The sequence below is a fragment of the Haemorhous mexicanus genome, chromosome 2 (genome assembly GCF_027477595.1).
Source record: "Haemorhous mexicanus isolate bHaeMex1 chromosome 2, bHaeMex1.pri, whole genome shotgun sequence".
In the NCBI taxonomy this organism is placed as follows: Eukaryota; Metazoa; Chordata; class Aves; order Passeriformes; family Fringillidae; genus Haemorhous; species Haemorhous mexicanus.
The window spans coordinates 91,688,454-91,707,319 of NC_082342.1; the positions used below are offsets into that span (position 1 = coordinate 91,688,454).

At 42.4% G+C, this 18,866-nt stretch overlaps 1 protein-coding gene across 1 annotated transcript in view; it reads right to left on the reverse strand.

Moving 5' to 3' along the window:
* Positions 1-18,866, reverse strand: part of AFF3 (ALF transcription elongation factor 3) — a 277,772-nt gene that overhangs the window by 68,361 nt on the left and 190,545 nt on the right. Inside the window, exon 9 of the mRNA XM_059840318.1 lies at positions 12,355-12,395. Within this exon, the coding sequence (XP_059696301.1) occupies positions 12,355-12,395 (41 nt within the window). The remainder of the gene's footprint in view (positions 1-12,354; positions 12,396-18,866) is intronic.

Below are 18,866 nucleotides of genomic sequence, written 5' to 3' on the forward strand. Positions count from 1 at the left end.
GACTTCTCTGGACTGAACCATAACAGCACCAGTCCTCCATGCACCACTGGCAAGGACTGAAGAATACTGTACTTGATTGCCTAGGTCAGTGCTTGTGTTGACTTGAACATTTGTGAGGAGCTTGGTTGAAAGATGAACTCTTTTCTCTTCAGCTTTTCCTGATGCAAAACTAACTGAATGTAGTTCCAGATCATGTCAAGCTTATAATGTAAAGCTGTTTACTTTCTTCATTGAATGTGTCTGTTTGAAAACTCAGAGCTCTGATTCATTGGTTCAGATCTTGATTGTGACCTTGATGACTGTGCAGTCCACTGTTATTTAGTGTGTTGTGGTTCTGCTAATATGGTGATGTGTTTTACATTTGTTTGCTTATTTTAGTACAGAGGGCTGGCTTATTCATTTCAATTGTAACATGAGTCATGTCAACTGAAGATGTATGTAATTTAAATAAAGTAATTCCGATGCATGTGGGCCTGCAACCAAATAAATAACATTAACCCCGACAAGACCATATCAACATTAAAGCAAAGATAATAAAATATGTCTAAGTAAAAAATTAAACACAGAAAATCTCAGGGTTGCAGTATTGCCTTTAACAAGCTTTTCACCAGCTGCAAGGCAAACCTAGTACAATTACTTCCCAACTAAGCAAACCCTTGTCAAGTCTTAGCTTTGGACACATGTTGGTAAATTTAGAATCATCATGGCCATGCGAATTGAGTGTTACTTCTGAAAAAAAAGAAGCACATCTTTTGGGGGTAATTATTCTTTTCAGCACAAGTGCAGAAAGTGTGTTTGAACACCCCAGATATTCTCAGAAGCTAAGCCTTGACTCAATCAGCATATGACAACCTGTAAACAGTATCAGAAAATCTGTTCTTTCAGGTATGGTAAGGCCATACTAAGGTAGTAAAATGAGTCTCTTAAGAGAGGCTCATCTTTTCTCATTCCAGATTTTACCTTTCTTCCATGATGTCCCTTTTTATAATGGCCAGACTATCCACATTGCACCTCTTTTTCATCCTTGCAACTGTTGATTAACCAGAGGAGTGACTGGCAGGTCCATACAGTTACAGAGTTTGCAGTTACTAGTTCTTCCAGCTAACCTCCCAGTTCAGCAGATGAACATTGGTGCATGTTATTCCTGTGCAGCTTGACTCCAAAGCAGACAAGGAGTGCATTGTGACACTGGAGTATGTCTTCTCCATTTGGGACGGTGGGAATTAATTTGCCATTCGTTTGCCTCGCTTAATCAGAGAGTGTTTTCATGGTTTGTTGTAATATATTTAAAAAGCTGGAGTGGTAAATGACTGACATATGAACAATTCAAACCAGATCCTCAATTTACTGCTGCTCCACAGTGATACCAGATTTTGGTCATAAAAACAACCCTAATAATTTGGGTAGGGCGACTCTGTCATAATTCCCAGTCTAACCAATCTGTGAGACCTTACAAAGGCAGAGGACATCAACGTACAGTAGACAATGACAGAAATTTGTCATGGCTCTTGTTAAATGGCTAATGCTGCATCTTGACCAAATGGAAGAAAATAATACAATACATTTCTTAGAAAATAATGTGGTATTGGCTCAGATTAGTTAATGACATCAAGTGCTGAGGCACTCATCTGCTTCAACAGTGCCCTTTGTCTGCACACATAAAGAATATACATGGGGATAATTCAAGGCTCCAGGAGGGGGCAGATGTACTTGCAACACAAGGGGAAAGCTCCTGGATAATCAGGTGTCAACCTGCTGCTTTTCATCAACATTTAATTCCTTTACAATAATTTAGGAAATATACATATATATATATATGTATATCTATATATATATATATATATACACACATTTATATAATACTCATAAAACATCAGCAATCTGAAGTTAAAATTGGTTGCACTTGACAAGCACATAATATGCTAATATAGAAAATGGCGTAAAAAGAGAAGTTGAAACAGAGGTACATCTGAACCAGTACATCTCTATCAATTAGAGAGTGATAATATCAAAGGAGTGTTTGGGTTTTGCTGTCTTCTCAGACTGTTCTCTGGGTTTGCACAAATGACGTTGCAGTTGTTGCTTCCCTCTTCAGCTTTAACAGAGAGAAGTGCAGTGCTCTGAGCCCTCTAGCAGAAGGAGAAGTAGGAAAGCTGAGGATGATCTGACAGCTGGAGAAGCCCAAAATTAGGTTCTTCTCAGAGCTCCACTTTTCAACACCATTATTTCAAAAATGTAGGCTACAGCTTTCATGTCAGAATACCAGCACTCTTATTTTTCTATACACTGGCACTCTTCCCACAAGTCCTGTGGGAGATATTTGCACTAGGGGTCTTTGCACCAAAAAGTTTCAAACTGGAAAAATGAGTGTGCTTCTTATTAGGTTCAGCAGACTGGGCATCTGCCAGGCTTTTATAAAATTGCTCATTTTCTGAGTCTTAGCTCTTTCACAACTTTTTTTTTTTTTTTTTTAATTGAGTGCAGGACAAGCTCTATCTTATTAAGTGAAAACAAAAGAGTGAGAAGTTGGAAATTGCCAGGAAGCCTGGGAAAGACTGATTTTCAGCTGAGATTTCATTCCATGTTTTCCTGTTGACCTCACAGGCTCTTGACACAAGAGCTCTGAGTACATTAAAGAAAGGCCACAGTCTCATTTGGTCCTGTGAACATTGGCAATATGTTATGGGGACAATATACAAGCTTGAAAGGGAAAAACCGCAGCAATGTCCCCATGCCCTGGAGGTTTTGTCTGGTGCAATGCTGTTTAACCAGAGCACTGTGAGGTTTTAAATGGCCATATGAGATTTATAGTAGGTCATGACCAGATCTCTTTTCAGGGCAAAGTTTGAAAAGTCCATTTGTCTCAAAATTTAAAAAAAGAGTCTGGTAATTCTCCAAGGTTTTTCCTCTTCCTTCAGGCAACTATTTTTGCCTGGCCAGAGTTCCTAAACCCTTCCCAAGAGCCTTTTTAATGTGGGAATTATTGTCCTAGTGTTTGCTATCAAAGAAATAATACTGAAGATACAAATATTTACAAACCCACTCTAACTCCACATGGTCAGTATCAAGCTTATTAAGTTTTAGAAAAAGGGACGTCATGACCTTCAAAGAAATGGCTTCAGGAAGTCAGTATTTGAGGGCATTATGAGCAGGGAAGAGTGATGGTTACTGCGAGGAGTTGGGTGCAAAGGCTCGAGGTGCAGACAGAGCCCCCTGTCCAGCTGATGACGTGGCTGCCCCACCGAGGGCAGCCCTGGCTGGGCGGGTGGCAGTGCCAGCCCCGCCGCTGCCCAGCTGGGCTGTGCCCACCCTGCCTCGGGTGTCCTGAGGGCTGCAAACAAGGCAAAACAGGGCTGGTCCTCTCTACAGCTGTTTCTCCACTGTCCCCTCCAGTGATGGGTCCACACTGAGCTTTCAGCAGCGGGTGATGCTTGGGTACCCTGCGCTGGGCATCACTGGTGACACTGCAGACCAGAGGGGCTCCTGCTGCGCGGCCCCAAGCCTGGGGCGGCTGGAGGAGACTGGTGGGAGATGGGGGCTCTGGGGGAGGATCCAGGCACCCCAGTGGGGTCACGGTGGCTCTGAGGAATGGGGAAAGGGCAACCTGAGCAAGAAACACAGCAAGGGTCCATGATGGGCAGACAGGGAAGCTCTGGGACAAGGTTGCCTCGGGAAACAGCCAAACTCATGGAGATCTGAGGCCCCGTAGGGGAAGGTGCATGTGACAGAGGCCGCATGCCTGGTTTTCCTCTTCTCCCTCTGAAGGCAACGTAGGAAGGAAGAAAAGGAAGATGGGAATGATGGGAATGGCAAGCAAAGTCCCTTAGGGCTACTGGGAACCACGGTCTAGCTGTCCCCTAAGCAGCACCTTCCTCGCCAGCAGGCATCACCTTCCTGGGCATGAAACAATACAAACCTCCCTAGGTATGCATGACACCAGGGCCACAGTAGATCCTCAGAAAAGCATATTAAAGTGTCTTAAAGGATCATTGCAAAGCAATACATTTACTTGACAGGCTCTATGACTTTTGAAGGGGGATTTTTTTCTGTCAAATCAGAATCATGGGATTCTTTAACCCCACTTCCCTGTTTTTTGTGGGTTTTTTTTGTTTGTTTTTAATTTTACTTGACAAACTGCTCATTTAGAGCAGTTAGGTTTGATTGTGCCAGTAAGTAATAGATGAGAATTGAATAGTGAATTATTTGGCTTCTAAATTTTTGCAGAGAAGGGCCTATTCTCTTCTGTGTGAATGTGTGGGTGAGAGGCAATGTCTCAGCCTGAAAAAGAGTTCTGTGCCTGAGTCAGGAATGAAAAAACCTTTTAAAATCTTGATAACAATCTAACACAGAAGATACATTGCTATGCAAAGTAAATTTTATAGGATATAAAATACCTACCTTTAAAATAAACAACTTTCTTTTTGGCTAAAATGGTAGAAGATTACAGACCATATTAAAGATAGCATGTGTCATGTTTAAATCATACATTGTGGGAAAATACCTCATTTACTTTTAGTAATTTCTATTTTTTTCTGCCTTTCAAAATAATAAAATTTTCAGTTTATAAAACTGTAATGTCTGAACTTAAACTTTTTTACACCCAGTTTCAATCCAGGCCTAATTTTACTTCTCAGTTAAAAACACATTAGAGCAAACAGTCATAATATGATCTGGCCCCTCTCTGACTGCAAAAAGGGCAGCCTAATATAAATACAGTCCTTGAGAAAAGGAAGGTCTTCCATTTGGAGAAGGAATTTGAAATTTCATGCCATTCCAGTTTGGAACAAAGCCCTCCAATTTTGAATTTACCCATGAAACAGAACCTCAAAAGAAAGCAATAATAATGAACAATAAAGCAGAAAGTGTTTGGTCTGGTAATTTGTAAAGAAAATGTCACCAGACAGACTCCCTGGAAATGTTGAGTGAGCAAAAAAAAACCTAACCTTGTAACTTTAGAAAATGAGCCATTTCAGATTTTTGGATCTCAGTTTACATCAAAAAAGCTTAAATGGTTCCAGAGCCTGAATACTTTCCCTGCTCATCAGGTTGCCAGTGAGGGTGTTGGGGGAGCTAGTTGTGCCCTACTGGACTGCTGCTGTACCTCCCCCACCAGCAGATGTGACATAGCTGTGGTAAAAAGCTGTTCCACCACAAGAGCTTTGTTTAATTTCACAAATGCTCCAGTTTTTCTTTGGGAGAAAACCCAGGCTTTTCAAAGAACACACATTTCCATTCACTAAAGTGCAAGATACCTAGAACAGTATGAACCATTCCTCAGTGGTAGATTAAATCCAATACTTTTCCAAGAGAGAGGAAAGGATAAAAATTTTTCCTGCAACTTACATCAAAATTGAGGCAGTCACGAAAAAACGGAGGAGACATCAAGACGGGACTGCATGGGAGTGCAAAGTATCTCAGATCACAACAAGGTGACTCCTTGCAGGAACATTTCAGGCCTGATCAGCCCCAACTAATCCCCATGGAGAAATCACAGGGTGCCTCATTCTTTGTACTAACTCATGCTATTTTTTTTTTTTTCTTGCAAAGAAACCGGACAGAGTTCTGCTTCTGTGCAGTATCCTCTTCACCCCTCAGAGAACAAAGGGACAGCCAAAGCACAGGCTTGTTGCACAGTGTTGTCCCCACTGGGGCCCCGTGAAGACACTGTTCTGAGGAATCCCTTGGCCATCCTGAGCACAAGCATATCATTTTCATGGGACTGGCCTCCTGCAGAACCTGACTGCTCTCCCCTGAGCAAGCCAGTCTCTCCTTTCCTTTCTGCCCCCATTTGTTGCCAGGGTCAGAACAAAAGCAAGGGCAAGAAGAAAATGCTCTTGAATCTAAAATTAAAAACTACAGAGGACAGAAGGCAGATAGCCTTACCAGTGACAAAGGCAAACCCAGAAATTTAGCTGAGATTTCTAAACCATCTTTGCAGGAAGGCAGGAAAAACCGACTGGAGCAAGCATGTCATCATCCAGGGAGCTGGTGCCAGAAAGCCCTGTTGTGCCTGGCTGATTACTGAACGATTAAAGCTTGAAGGGGGAATCTCCTTCCATCTGCTGCATGGACTGCTGCCTCACTCACAGGGAACTGAGATTTCTCCTTTGCATTGCTGCACCTGCTCTGGAGACTCCCCGAGCTACAGCTAGGATGCAATTCACAGGCACACAAGGAGTCAGAAATCCCAAACTCGTGTCATGGAACTGGACCAGGCTGAGGTGTTGCTGCTTGCTATGAATTTTCACCTTTTCTTAAAATGAAGTGGTAATGAAAGTGGTGATTTCTGTGAACAGAGTCGCTGCCAGTTTCCTGCTTTTGGTGCTGTGTAAACCTGAACTCTCTTTCATCAGACTGCCAGGAAATAGATACAAATGTATTTATAACATTTCACTTTTTGCAGCCTAGCACTAAAAATAGCACAACATGTTACTCCTAGTATAGGGCTCTCTGTTCTCTTATCCCACTGCTGAAGTAAGAAAGGCATAATGTTATCAGCTGTCCTCCCACTTGTTCGAAGAAAGCAAGTTTTAGCTACCAGAATTACTATCAGGGTTAAAATCCCTTTTGTTTTACAACATGTTCATTGCCTTCGGGGACTTTTATTGTCCAGATGTTCAAACCTCACTGAAATATCATAAGTAGTATAAATAATAAGGTAAACAGAATTTATTAACAAGCTTTCTGCCTATAGCTGTGCACTCATGATATATCTAAGTGGTGTTCAGAGCATCAATTCCACAAAACATTAGGTCAGAGCTCCTTTGATCCACATTTATGAAGATGGACAGACAGGTTAGACAAGATTACGCCTTCAAGCGTCATAAAAATGCAGAAGTTTCCCAACTGTGAACTGATTTTTCAAAGAAAATTATGTGCACAATTTAACTGGATGGCCATATATGCCTTCCAGGTTTTATATTGTTAATGTTTGTTTCCTCTTGGATTGTTGCTGTTCTAATACTCACACTTTTTATTTTTTGCCTCAGATACACACATTAAAAAAACACTCTCACGCTTCTTGTCCTATTTGATTTATTCCAAAGAAATTAAATTACATTTTTATAAGCCTGTGTTACCACAAATGATAGCTGAAGATTTGCTGAAAAAAATTAATTCCTGATCTGTTGCCGTGAAGCGTCCTCGCTAGCACTGTACTGACTCCGTCTTTCAAAACCAGATGGAAGCAGTCCAACAGTATGATTAACTTCTTAGTCCCCGCAATTTCCTATTGCTCTACTTGCCCTAGATTTCAGGATTGACCTCCTGCTTCACTGCAAAATGCACAGTTGCTCAGTTTGATAAATCACACGAATACTTTTTTGATCACAGTTATCTACTATTTACTACATACCCAGCGAGGTTAATCATATGCTGAGGCACTTCATATGCTGCACACATATACACTCTTCTTCCCAATAGCACTTTGCATATTCTTCATGCTGCCAGCCAGCAATGGGACCTGTTTTCTCCTTACTAATATATGAAAGACCACAGACCTGCACCTTGCCTTTTTACCTTCCACATTCAGGCTGTAACTATCCTCACACTGTTTCTTAAAAGACCAAGGAAGTCAAAGAAAATACGTGAGAAATTACTAGTCAGACTTTTCTTCTAGCAGATAAATGTTTTTCAAAATGCAGATGTATCTGGCAACTAGAATTGACTGACTTCCCCCAGATATCTTTGGGGAGCAAATGCAGGAGGTTGCCCATAGGGAGGTGGAAAATGTTTGGCTATCATGATAGCAAAACACAATCACTTCCTTGAAGGGAAAAAGGCATCTTAATTTTTCTTTTTATGTCTTTAAACATCAAATGAATTCCAGTATTTTGTAGGGCTCAAAGTTGTTACAGTTCCCCAGGACAACTCTGCTCCACCTTCTCACACAACAATACTTCCACATCACATCTTTGGTGCTATGGTAGAGCAATTCTAAATAAACACCAGCAATATTCAAGGTATGAGAAAAAAAAAAAAAAAGGTGAGTGATACAGGTCTTGCTCAAAAATTAAACAGAGGGAGGTTTACAGAGATACCTATTCATTCCTTTTCACTCCAAGCTGTCTACACAGGCTCTTCTTCTAAAGCCCCTTTTCACTAATTCACAACATTCTCCAATACTGGAAAAACTATCCTATATACAACATGTATCATTACTCTTCCACCTTCACATTCTGTAACCAGCAGGACTGAGAAACACCAGACCATTCCTTTGCTACCTATACTGGGATAGGGGCCAGGGAGGGTGCAAGTGTGAGACACCAGCATCTCCAAACAGCCAAGCTTTCATGCAAGACATGATACAAGACAAATGATAAATCCATATATTCCCTCTCAGAAGTATTCTCTTTTTCCTCTCAAAGATAATCCAGAAGGTTGAAGCAGTGTGCTAAAGTTGAGAGCTGCATGCCTGCCTCTGTGCAGCGAGCACTGTGCGCGTACGCTTTTCTCTGGCCAACCTTTTGACTCCTGTGGAGCCAGTGATCTCAGTTCCATCACTCTCTGCCGGGTCCCAGATCAGCTGTCCCAAGCCAAGGCTCCCCCTGGGCTGTCACTGATTGCACAATACTGCCACATGAAGCTTTTCTGGCCAGCCAGCTAGCTGAGTCACTCACTGATACGCTGACCATGTAGCTTCTCGTGCGGAGAGCTCTCATGGCGTGAAAGGCGATGTTATCAGAAACATCATTCCAACACAAACATGAAGTATGTGAGTGACATGAAGCACATGAGTGTTTTTGCTAGCTGTCACTGGACTCTTTACTTACTTTAGGGTATCACAAGTTTAACTGCTTCGCATAATCACAGCTGAAGCAGATACCTGAGAACAAGAAAACTTTGTCTCTTTTCACAAAAAGTTTTAAGGCTGCTTGGACAGCTGCCCTACCTGCCTTAAGTGATCTATTAAAAAATCTAAATTGCCTCTTATTGTTGCTTTAATATTTCACAGGCAGTGCCTCCCCAGGCCTCCTAACACAAACGGTGTATCTCAATGTGGCTTTGTCTGAAAAAGAGCTGTGCTACACATCCTGCTGGACTAATCATCAATTAGATGCTGAGATAACTGGGCTCAGCTCTGCTTGTACCTTACACGCCTAACTGAGGTTTGTATGGGCAGAGCTGGGGGGTTTTGCCTACCTCCTCCAGTGCAAGCACACAGAAAGGAGAGCAGATTGTGGCTGTGAAGTCAGCACATCTCCCCAGTACCACCCAAGGACTTGGCAAAGGACCTGTCTTTCCCTTGCTACAACCAGAGAGGAAATTCAGCAGTGGTACACCACTTTCCTCTAAGTGTTCAAAACTCTTCATCAGACCCACTTGGCCTACACTCCAGCACAGAGAGTTAAAAGCAGCTGGGGGAATAAAAGTGCCCTAGGACCACAATAAATTTTTACTTCATGGAAAATCTTATCTTGCACATGAATATGAGCTGAGAGTAAATTTAATGTGTGGATTAAGTACTGTACGGTCTCCCTCATGGTGGGCTTTTCAGCCTAAAAAGAACAAAAGAATAATAATGAGTGTTGTGTTTGGGTAGGATTGCAAACAGCTGTAATTTACAGCTGGATGTTCTCCATTGCAAATGTATCCAGCAAGCAAGTGCTTCTGGGTTAGTGGAACAGGCTGCAAAAAAAATTAGCTTTTAGCTTCAGCCTTAAGGTCAGAGTTCTGGAACCATGGGAGTCAATAATAAAATCTATTTAGCTCAGTGGGATTAAGCAAGTTTAAGACCTGGCTTAACCACACTGCTTACTGTTAAATAACAACAGAACACATTGGATATTTTAGTTACAGGCATTTTTCTTCACTTGAAAGCTATTCGGGCAGTGGATATAGGAGACAACTGAAAATATGCCAGCTCTATACCATTAAGGTATATGAGTTAAGTTCTTGCTCTTCTCTGTCCCAGAAAGTGAGTAATCTGTATAGTTTGACCACTTTACTGAAGAGCACAATAAAATTAAAACCAAGCTGTGCTGAATAAACACTGAGGGCTTTTCATGAGAGAATGAAAAGCTAATGGGGCCAGTGCATCTTTGCTGACAAAACAGTCAGTGCATGTGCAGAGCAACCTGTCTTCTGGAAGCAGAAAAGCTGTTTCAGTCAAGCTTCTGGGTCACTAATCTTTTGTGTTTGCACATAAATCTGCTGGGGGTTACTGTGTCATTCTGAAAACAAGACTGAGTGTGATACACTACAGAAATCAATGGCTAGATTTAAAAACTCTCTCTTTTATGTTTGTTTAGGTTTTCTTCCTCATCTTTTAGTTTAGCTGTTATCTCTTTAACAGAATCTGAAAACAGGAACTGCAAGAGGAACTTCTGGAGAGCATTTTTTTAAAAAAGGGCAAAAATACTAAAAGCTTTATAGTAAGCTGCCATCTCCCTTGTTGCTGGGAAGTGCTGGTGTGCGGCCGGGAGCTCTGAGTTGCTACTGGGACGCAACTAATGAGCAGCAGTATCACAGGCATCCTTGCTCTAGCCAAGAAGAGACAGAACTGCTGTCACGGTGGGGGATTTTGGCCTCCTGCCCTCCCATTTGCTCCCTGCAGTGAGGTCATGGGTGGCAGGGAGGAAAACCCCCAGGGTGCACCCCCAGCCTTCCCAGCACCCCCTCCAGAATCGGGGGAAAGAAGGGTCAAATTTTTGCAGAACCGGTTGGAAAAGCTGTAGTCCCTGAGTATGCTTTTAGGGCCAGACAGGGAAATATCTGATCATAAATCCTAAATCTGAGCCATGATGGTTATTAATACTGAGGCCCTTCTACTCTGTGAATGAAGGCACCCTGCAGCCAGCTACCTCCCCGCCTCTGACGAGGTAGGGAACATTTATCCATCACCACCACTTTTCTTTCTGGGGAGACAGAAATCAAACTATGGGATTTGGGGTTTGTTAATTACCTCCAGGGCCACTTCTGCAGGAATGTTCCACATGTAGCCCAGGGGAAGAATGCTGTGAAAAAAATGCCCATGTTTCCTTGTGTCACGGTATTGTCCCCACCCCACCAAGTGCAAAATCTGCTTTGCCTCGGCAGTGAGCTTGCACACCTCCAGGGAGAGGGGCACAGTGCTGACTCCAACTCCACTTTCTTTTTGCATTCATTCCAGTTACAGCAAATACTTCGAGCCCTATAACTGTGCCAGCAATTTCACCCGCATCCCATACATTTTACTCTAATTTTTTTTCCCTTAAAGCGGGGCAAAAAATTCTAAACAAAACAGTGTTTGTAAACTTGGGGAGGGAAGGTCAATAATTTTGGCGGTCTTACCCTCCGAGCAGAGAGAAATGTTATTCATCCATGCACAACATATAATTCAGCCTAAGTGACAGGCTCTGCTCTGGAGAAATCCTGGCCTGAGCTGCCTTCCAGAGTCAATTACCACTTATTCCCAGGGAGGCGGGGGGCTGGGGGCCAGACGGAGCAGAGGGGGCTGCCAACAAGACATGGGGAAATTTACTCTGTGTCAGCCTGCATGACACAGTACCTCATTTGTGGAAAAATGTAAATCTGCTAGTTCTTTTTCACAGGCACTAAAATGTACAGTGTCTCCTCCCCCTTCCCTACCCCCTTTCCCAAAACTGGAAAAGAAATCAGGACCGTCTTAGAAAGCTACCTTATATTTCAATCAATCCTCTTTCATAAAAGTCATTTAAGGTAAATACCTGTGCAGACCTACAGCCCAACTATAACATTTATTATGGCCCAAATACTGAATTCCTCACTCAGGCAAGTTTCCCATTGAAGTTAATGGATTTTTTTGCTTGAAAAAGAGCTGAGTAAAACCTGAACACTAAGGATTTGGTCCCCTGCTTATCTGCCTGGAGCACTGCTGCAGTTCCAGAAGAAGTGAAAAAATTAATTAAATTCCTCCAAAATACCAATCTCTTAAAACTTAAGGGGTAAAAAAGGGCATTGTTTTTGTGCATAAAACATACAGAGAATCTCATCAAAGGAAGAGTAATTCCCAGGGAAAGGATTTGGAAAAAGTCAAAAGAGAACATCTCGGAATAAATGAAGTACTTATTGCTGAGAAATGAGCTCAGATATATCTCAGCAAACTCTAAAGCTCAGAATTTACTGCATCATTCATGCCTTCTCCAGTAAGTTTCTTATCTCTCGTTTGGTATCACAACAAGGGATTCTGCATACTCTCTATGAAATACAACAAGACTGTGATTTTTGCAGTAATAAACTCTACACATGCATGACAAATCCAAGCATGCAAAATGTTTAACATCCCAGTTCACAGATACTTTGGGGACAAAATCCGATTATGAGTTATATGCCACAATAAATAGGGCTCAACGTTTCATAAAGCAATTTATAGTTCATAAAAATGACAAAATGTACCTGTCAGATAGAACGCGGAGAGCAGATCTCTGTGCTGCCTGCTGGAAGAAAGGGCAGAGATGTTTATTTTATATTCTGACTTGAAAATTACGAGCACAATCAACACTTTAAAAAATGCGTTACACACATTTTTGTCACATGTCCAAAATGTTAAAGTACGAGCAAAGTAGCAGAGAGTCTATAGTCAAATGGACATTCCAGCCCAGTTAATGTAAGAACACTTTGTTTAAAATGCCAAAACCCAGAAGATTGTCAAAGCACCGCACGGTATTTGAGGTCTGAACGACTCTATTTAGACAATTATTTTCTGTAGGTCCCTGAAAACTCGCCAGGGCTCGGTTTTCTGCTTTCCCCTCTCCCGCTTCCGCACTCCCACTCCTTCTCCTTTACCATTAGTCTCCTCCCATTCTTCCACAGAAACAAACATCACATATTTGGTTCCTCTGCTATGAATTATAAATTTTGCGAAGCTTGCCAGAGCTGCTGCAGACTTTTCATGAACGCTGCCATGTTAATCTGCTGGCAGCATTTGCCTACAGGATTGACCTTTTGCTGGTTTGCTCTTCAGTTTTTGCCTAGTACAACTCTTTGGATGGGGTGGGGAAACACGGTTCTTGTTCTTGTGTTAAGCACCAGGTCTGGGAACAGAAACTGTAGCCTCTCAAGTTTAATAGGACTACAAAGCCTATCCCTGAGCTAGTTTGCCACTTTACTAATATTATTTTTCCCCCTCCTTCAATCACTTCAAGTGGTGATTCATGGCTTTGGCACAGTAACCAGCTGCTAAGCAAAGATGAAATCTATAAGGTTTTGAAAATCTGCCTTAAAGACTCCATTCCACTTGGACATGCCCAGTGTGTCCTATCCCCAGCTGCACCTGTCCAGGCTGTGCCTCACATGACACAGAGCTAAGCAGTACAGACAGTCAAGGGGAAGGGAAATAAAAGTTTATTTTCTCATTGCAGTTACCAGTAAGTACATTTTGAAATGGTTCTTCCTGTCTTATAAGCCTGCTGAGGGCCGCATCCCTATTTCCAAACAAGTTAGATGACTTACAGGCATCCTGCTCAGCACCAGAGAGTATGGATGTAACCCTTCTGGCTTGGCAAAAATGCTGCTGGCAAATTGCAAATAAAAACTTGAGAAAACCTGACTTGTGGCTACAGTTACATTGTATTTTACAGAAACGTGTGAAAAGATCCCATGAATGGATCCCTGAAGATCCAGGAGTGGGAAGAGTTTGCACTTGATTCTGGAAGCAGGATTTCTTCTCTTGGGACTTTCTGGAATAACTTGTGCCTGCTGGGTTTCTGGGGAGATGTAGTTTGATGTGTATTACCCATCAGATTGTCAGAAGACACAGTGGCATGGCTCACAAGAGGGTTTTTCCTTAGTGTTGACCTTCTGCAGTGGGAAAAGAACCTGTGGGAAGGGCTTGGAAGGTCTCAGCAGCTCAGTGGGAGTTTTCTCATGGCATGAACTTATTGTTTTTAGTGTTAGGAAAATAATATGGCAAGTCTGGTATTTTTCACTTTTTTCTAGGAGGTCATACTATTTCCATGCTCTCGTATACAAAACTATCCATGCCACTGGCTACAGGCTTCAAAGAGTGCAGCCACTCTCCAGTCCCATGGGCTGGCATCATTTTTCCTCTCTCCTCTGCAAGGGGTTTGTTAGGACAATGTCACACATTCTTGCAAGTTCAAATTCAGAGGATACCCAAACCTTAGGTTTTAGAATGACTTATAGCTGAAACTCTTTTTAAACACCCAGGACCCACAGGAGTTCCTCTGCTCCCATGCCTATTTGGCACGGAACATAATTCCAATGAAATTCATAACGCTATGACCATTTTGAATTTCAAGCTGCCCAGCTTCGTTGCTGAGGCCTGCACTACGTTGCATCTTTGTCTGCAAAGCTCAGGAGCTTCTCTTACTATCTGAGCCATTTTCCATGGCCAAGTTGTGTAGACAGCATTCAGGTCTCCTCTTCTTTTCCTCCCACGTCAGCCAGGGCTAGTCTTTCCATCTCACACAGCCACTGCATGGCAGTGCTGTTCGAGACTCGTCTCACGTTTCCCACTCTTGGCTCAGGTCACCACAGGTGCTCATGTGGTCATGCAATACGACAGGTTAGAAAACTGATCAAGTCAAAAAATAACAATTTTCCTTCATTTTTTGTGGTTTTTTTCCTCCTGTGTTATTTCTAACCTAGGTCCCTTTCCTGAGCTGCTTCCCCAGGAAGAGGGTGTCCCATTGCAGGGTGCAGTGAGAGAATATGAACAGCAGTGGAGGAGGAGTGGAGACCTTTGCTGCTGACACAAGAGCATGTCCACCAGCACGGTCACTTCCACCTGACATTGCTTCCACTGCCTTCTGGAGCTGAAGAGCCCTCCTGGAGAAAGGTGCATGGTGGCTGTGGTAGCCAGAAGGCACTGAAGGAGACAGGTTGCTCTGCAGCCACAGGCCTCATGGATATTGAAGAGACCACAAGAAAGCAAACATGAACTTCGAGGATACTAAAAGCCCCTATTATGGGAAGTGGGGTTCATATCACTGTTGTATTTCCCTAAAATTCCTAATTTTGAGAGGAAGACGTGCTGGATAATTTCTCTTCCAGGTTGAGGAAAGCTGCCCTCAGGAGGGAGGAGGAGAGGTGCCTTGTCCTGACCCATTTGGTGTGCTAATTGGGCCAGGAGACACTGTGTGGAACTGCAGCCTCAAGTGCCAGTCTTCAGGTTCCATCTCGATGCATTCAGTTGCTGAAAGCTTTGAAAAGTCATCATTTCTGGATAAGAAAGTGGGTTCAGATGACAGGCAGGGACGCAGAAAGAAATGTACCAGTGTGTTTCAGTGAGATCATTCTACTTTTTCAATTACCCTCTCATTTTAAGTCCTTTCATAAACATCCTTCTTCACTGAGGTGCAATGCAGATTGCATGGGGCACCTCAGTCTTCGTCTGGTGGTCACACATTCTCTAAATGAGACTATTGATTTCTTTCTTACACAGGCTGGAAATACAACTGTGTTGGACTGCATATTTGTGTGACCCCCTGAGCTGGTAATGGCCCCATTTCTAAATGATGGGGGAATAAGATCCAGTCACAAGTTTATTCTTCCTCCCTGGAGAAACAGATCTATTGCCTGCAATGAAAGGCAGTTAGCAACTATCCAGCAATTTTAATTCTAGCCTATATTGCTCCCCTCTCCTGGAGAAAGTGAGCTGTTGTAATTAAAGGTAGTTAGCAGTTCCCTAGCAAGTATAAATACTTGCAGCCACTAATTACAGTCTGCTCTCCTGTTCCCCTCCTTGCCACAGGACAGGGCTGCTCAATTTAGGGGGAAATATCTGCCCTCACTTCTTGCTAACAGTTTGTGATCCCATTCAAACTCATTCAGGAATCCCCATGGAGGGTTATGACCCATAGTTTGAGGAACTCACAGCTACAGAAACAATTTTTTGTGATTTATTATGTTTCTAATATGCTGGTGTTATCTATGTAACAATGTAAGCAAAGGAGTGGTACTTAGTATCATATAATGCCTGCATGACTATTTTTTTAATAGCTACGTTTTGATCGTGCTATTTAATTTGCATTTTATTTTACATCATTAACAACTTTACTGAGGCCAACTCATCATCTATCAAGAAATCTGAGAATATGTTCTACAATCTTTATTATTCCTGGAAGTAAGTTACTATGCTGGTTATAGAAATTGGGGATAAGAAATAATTTTGATATTGCTGACAGAATTTAAATATCTCCAAGACTTAGCACTAAAAAGTCCTTTATGGGAAGCTTAACATTCTCTTGATAAGTGGTAGAACGTGTTCATTAGTGAGGAACATAATCTTGAATTTTCAGTTCTTGGAATCAGAGGGGTTACTAAATGGAGTAAGATTCTCCTCAATATGAACACAGATATTGGAGGCCAACTCACCACATAGTAACCTAAATGCTGAGTAGGAAGCAGGGAAGGGAAAAAACCAATCACTCAGGTGTCTCAGGTACTTGAGCTAGAGAAACCAGCCACAGTAAATGAGTATGGATTATGCTATTTCAGTACATCAGGAATTGCAAATTACAGGACAGTGGCTGGTTAGACTTCTTTGATCCCCAGCTGAGTTGGTTCAGATACATTTAGGGCAGAGTTTCACTGATCTGTCAATAGTCTATTAATCATTCACGGAAGATTCTAGCTGCACCCCAAGACTACTGGGACAAAACAAGTTTTCAGCCAGCAGTAATCATGGTCGGGTTCTCAACCTCCAGAGATTTCATCTCCTTTCTCCATCCTTTATTGCAATGAGCCAGACCTTGGGAACATATTTAGGTTTCAGTGTGTGTTAAACGAGCTACCAAAATTAGCTTGAAGTGTGACAAGTTGCAATCTGTTGTTGAAGGGAAATCAGAGAGGAAATTAAATACTTTTATTGTAATTGGGACTGAGCAGTGAGCTAGCTCATTGTAATTGGGACTGAGCAGTGAGCAGAACGGGCTGAATACAGCTATTGAGATGGAGATACAGGAGTGTTAAGAGTGTTCCCCAGAAATCCCTCTTTTTTTAATTTGTTGCAAAAGGATTGCTTCATAAACTGCCGGGCTCACAGGCATTTTTGGATAAGACACAAATGAAAACTATTGAAGTATGTTCTGCTGAGCTTGGAAGACTGTCTTGGAGGCACTGTGGGCTGACTGTAGATGCATTTTCCTATACCTCACCCACAGCAACCTTTGGCAAATAAAAGCCAATAAATTGGCTGTTGGCAGATTCAGGCGTTTTGCTTTCCATCTTGCCTGTCCTGTGGATTAACTGTTGTTTTTGTGAGGGAGCTCAGTTATAGTGATTGTATGGAGTTACCCCAGCTGCTCCAGAGACTTCCCTGAGATGGCACAGGTGTACATGTGGTGGGAATTTGAACCAGTTCTTTGGTGACAGTGAAGCAATACATGCTGCCTGTGCATGAGTAAATTGCACAGCTTCCAGACCATCTTGTTTGTCTTCCTTGGGTGGTAGATGCTGCCCTGGAACTCTGCAGTGAACCATTTATGCTCTAAGTCAGCAGCTCTCATATTAGCAACCACCCAGAGTGCTGGATGTCACCCTGTGTTGGGCTGCAGTTAATGAGCTGTACACACACTTTTTCCAAGCCAGAGTTAAGGAAAGATGTCATTACTATATACTGCCATTTGGGAACTAAACCAGGAAAAACACTTTTTTATCTGTCTTCTTTCACATTTCACTCTTCACATGTCCTTCCATGTTGATTCTGTTTTCATTTCCAAAGGTTTTGCTTGTTTTTAGCTTAAATGCAGTTTATTCTTAAGCCAGTGAAGCCAGGAAGAAATTTTTGTGAAGGGCACAACCTGATTGCATGCCACAATTTGGGTGATGGGACTCCACAGAGTGGGGTTTTTTTTCTGCTTCAAACCTGGGTGCTGTTGTGGACCCAGAGCAAAACTTCTGGATAATAACCACAAGCAGAGTTTTCCACCTTCCATGCTAAGATGAGTTTATAAACACCTTCTTGTGCTGGATGTTAGACCTGTCCCTGTGAGACAGAGCTGCCCTGCAGCCTCCCAGCTCCTCTCCCTCCCTGCACAGGTGTTTATAGGCTGTGATCCAGCCAGCCAGCCAGCAGCCCTGCTCTAGACAGGCTCAGTTCATCCTCAGGATATTTTCACTCCAAGGCATGCTCTCCCAATGTGTTAAGAATCTTTCTCCCATGTCTTGAAACCCTCTCCAGTTTTTGGTTTTCTCCTTGAAGAGTGCAGAGCTGCCCACCAGGGCTGAAAACAGAGGCAATGGGAACCTCCTGCACCCAAAGACTTGCTCTGGTTAAATGCCCTCGAGTATCTCGTGGCCACAGGAAGTTGCCTGAGATCAGGTCAGGCAATTTTTTGTGATTCCTAACATGCCTTCTCTCACTGCATTATTCTGTACTCCTCACTGCTCCTAGAGGCTTTATTTGAGGATTGCTTTCCAGTGTGGATTTCTGGGGGATTTAAAATCACTTGTAAACTGCAGCTTGAGTGTTTCTCTGTAAATCTGCAATATAAATGTATGAATGTGATTTTCACTGTCTGGTTCATATTTATTTAAGATTTACAGACTGTAAGACTTAAAAGGGTCTTCCTTTCTTCCCATTTTGGAGTTGGTTATCATCAGAGCCACATCTTTTAAGAAACTGTAAAACTCTTTCTGGATTTCATGGATTCTCTGAGGCCTTTCAACACCTCAGTATTAATTTTTCACCCTGGAGTTTTATTATTATATTCTTGGCATACATTGTTCTTTCTCCTCTGCTTTGCCCATTAATCCTTATTAATCTTCAGGGGCAACACAGTCTAGTGACTTGAACATGGCACCTGGGAGTGAAAGACCCAAGTGCTAATCCTGACTTTGCAGCTGACTTGCCATGTGGCTTCAAACAAGCCACATCTCAGTCACAGTCTCCCTGTCAGTTCTATAGAGATAATAATTCTTGCTTAGCTCTACCTAAATACCTC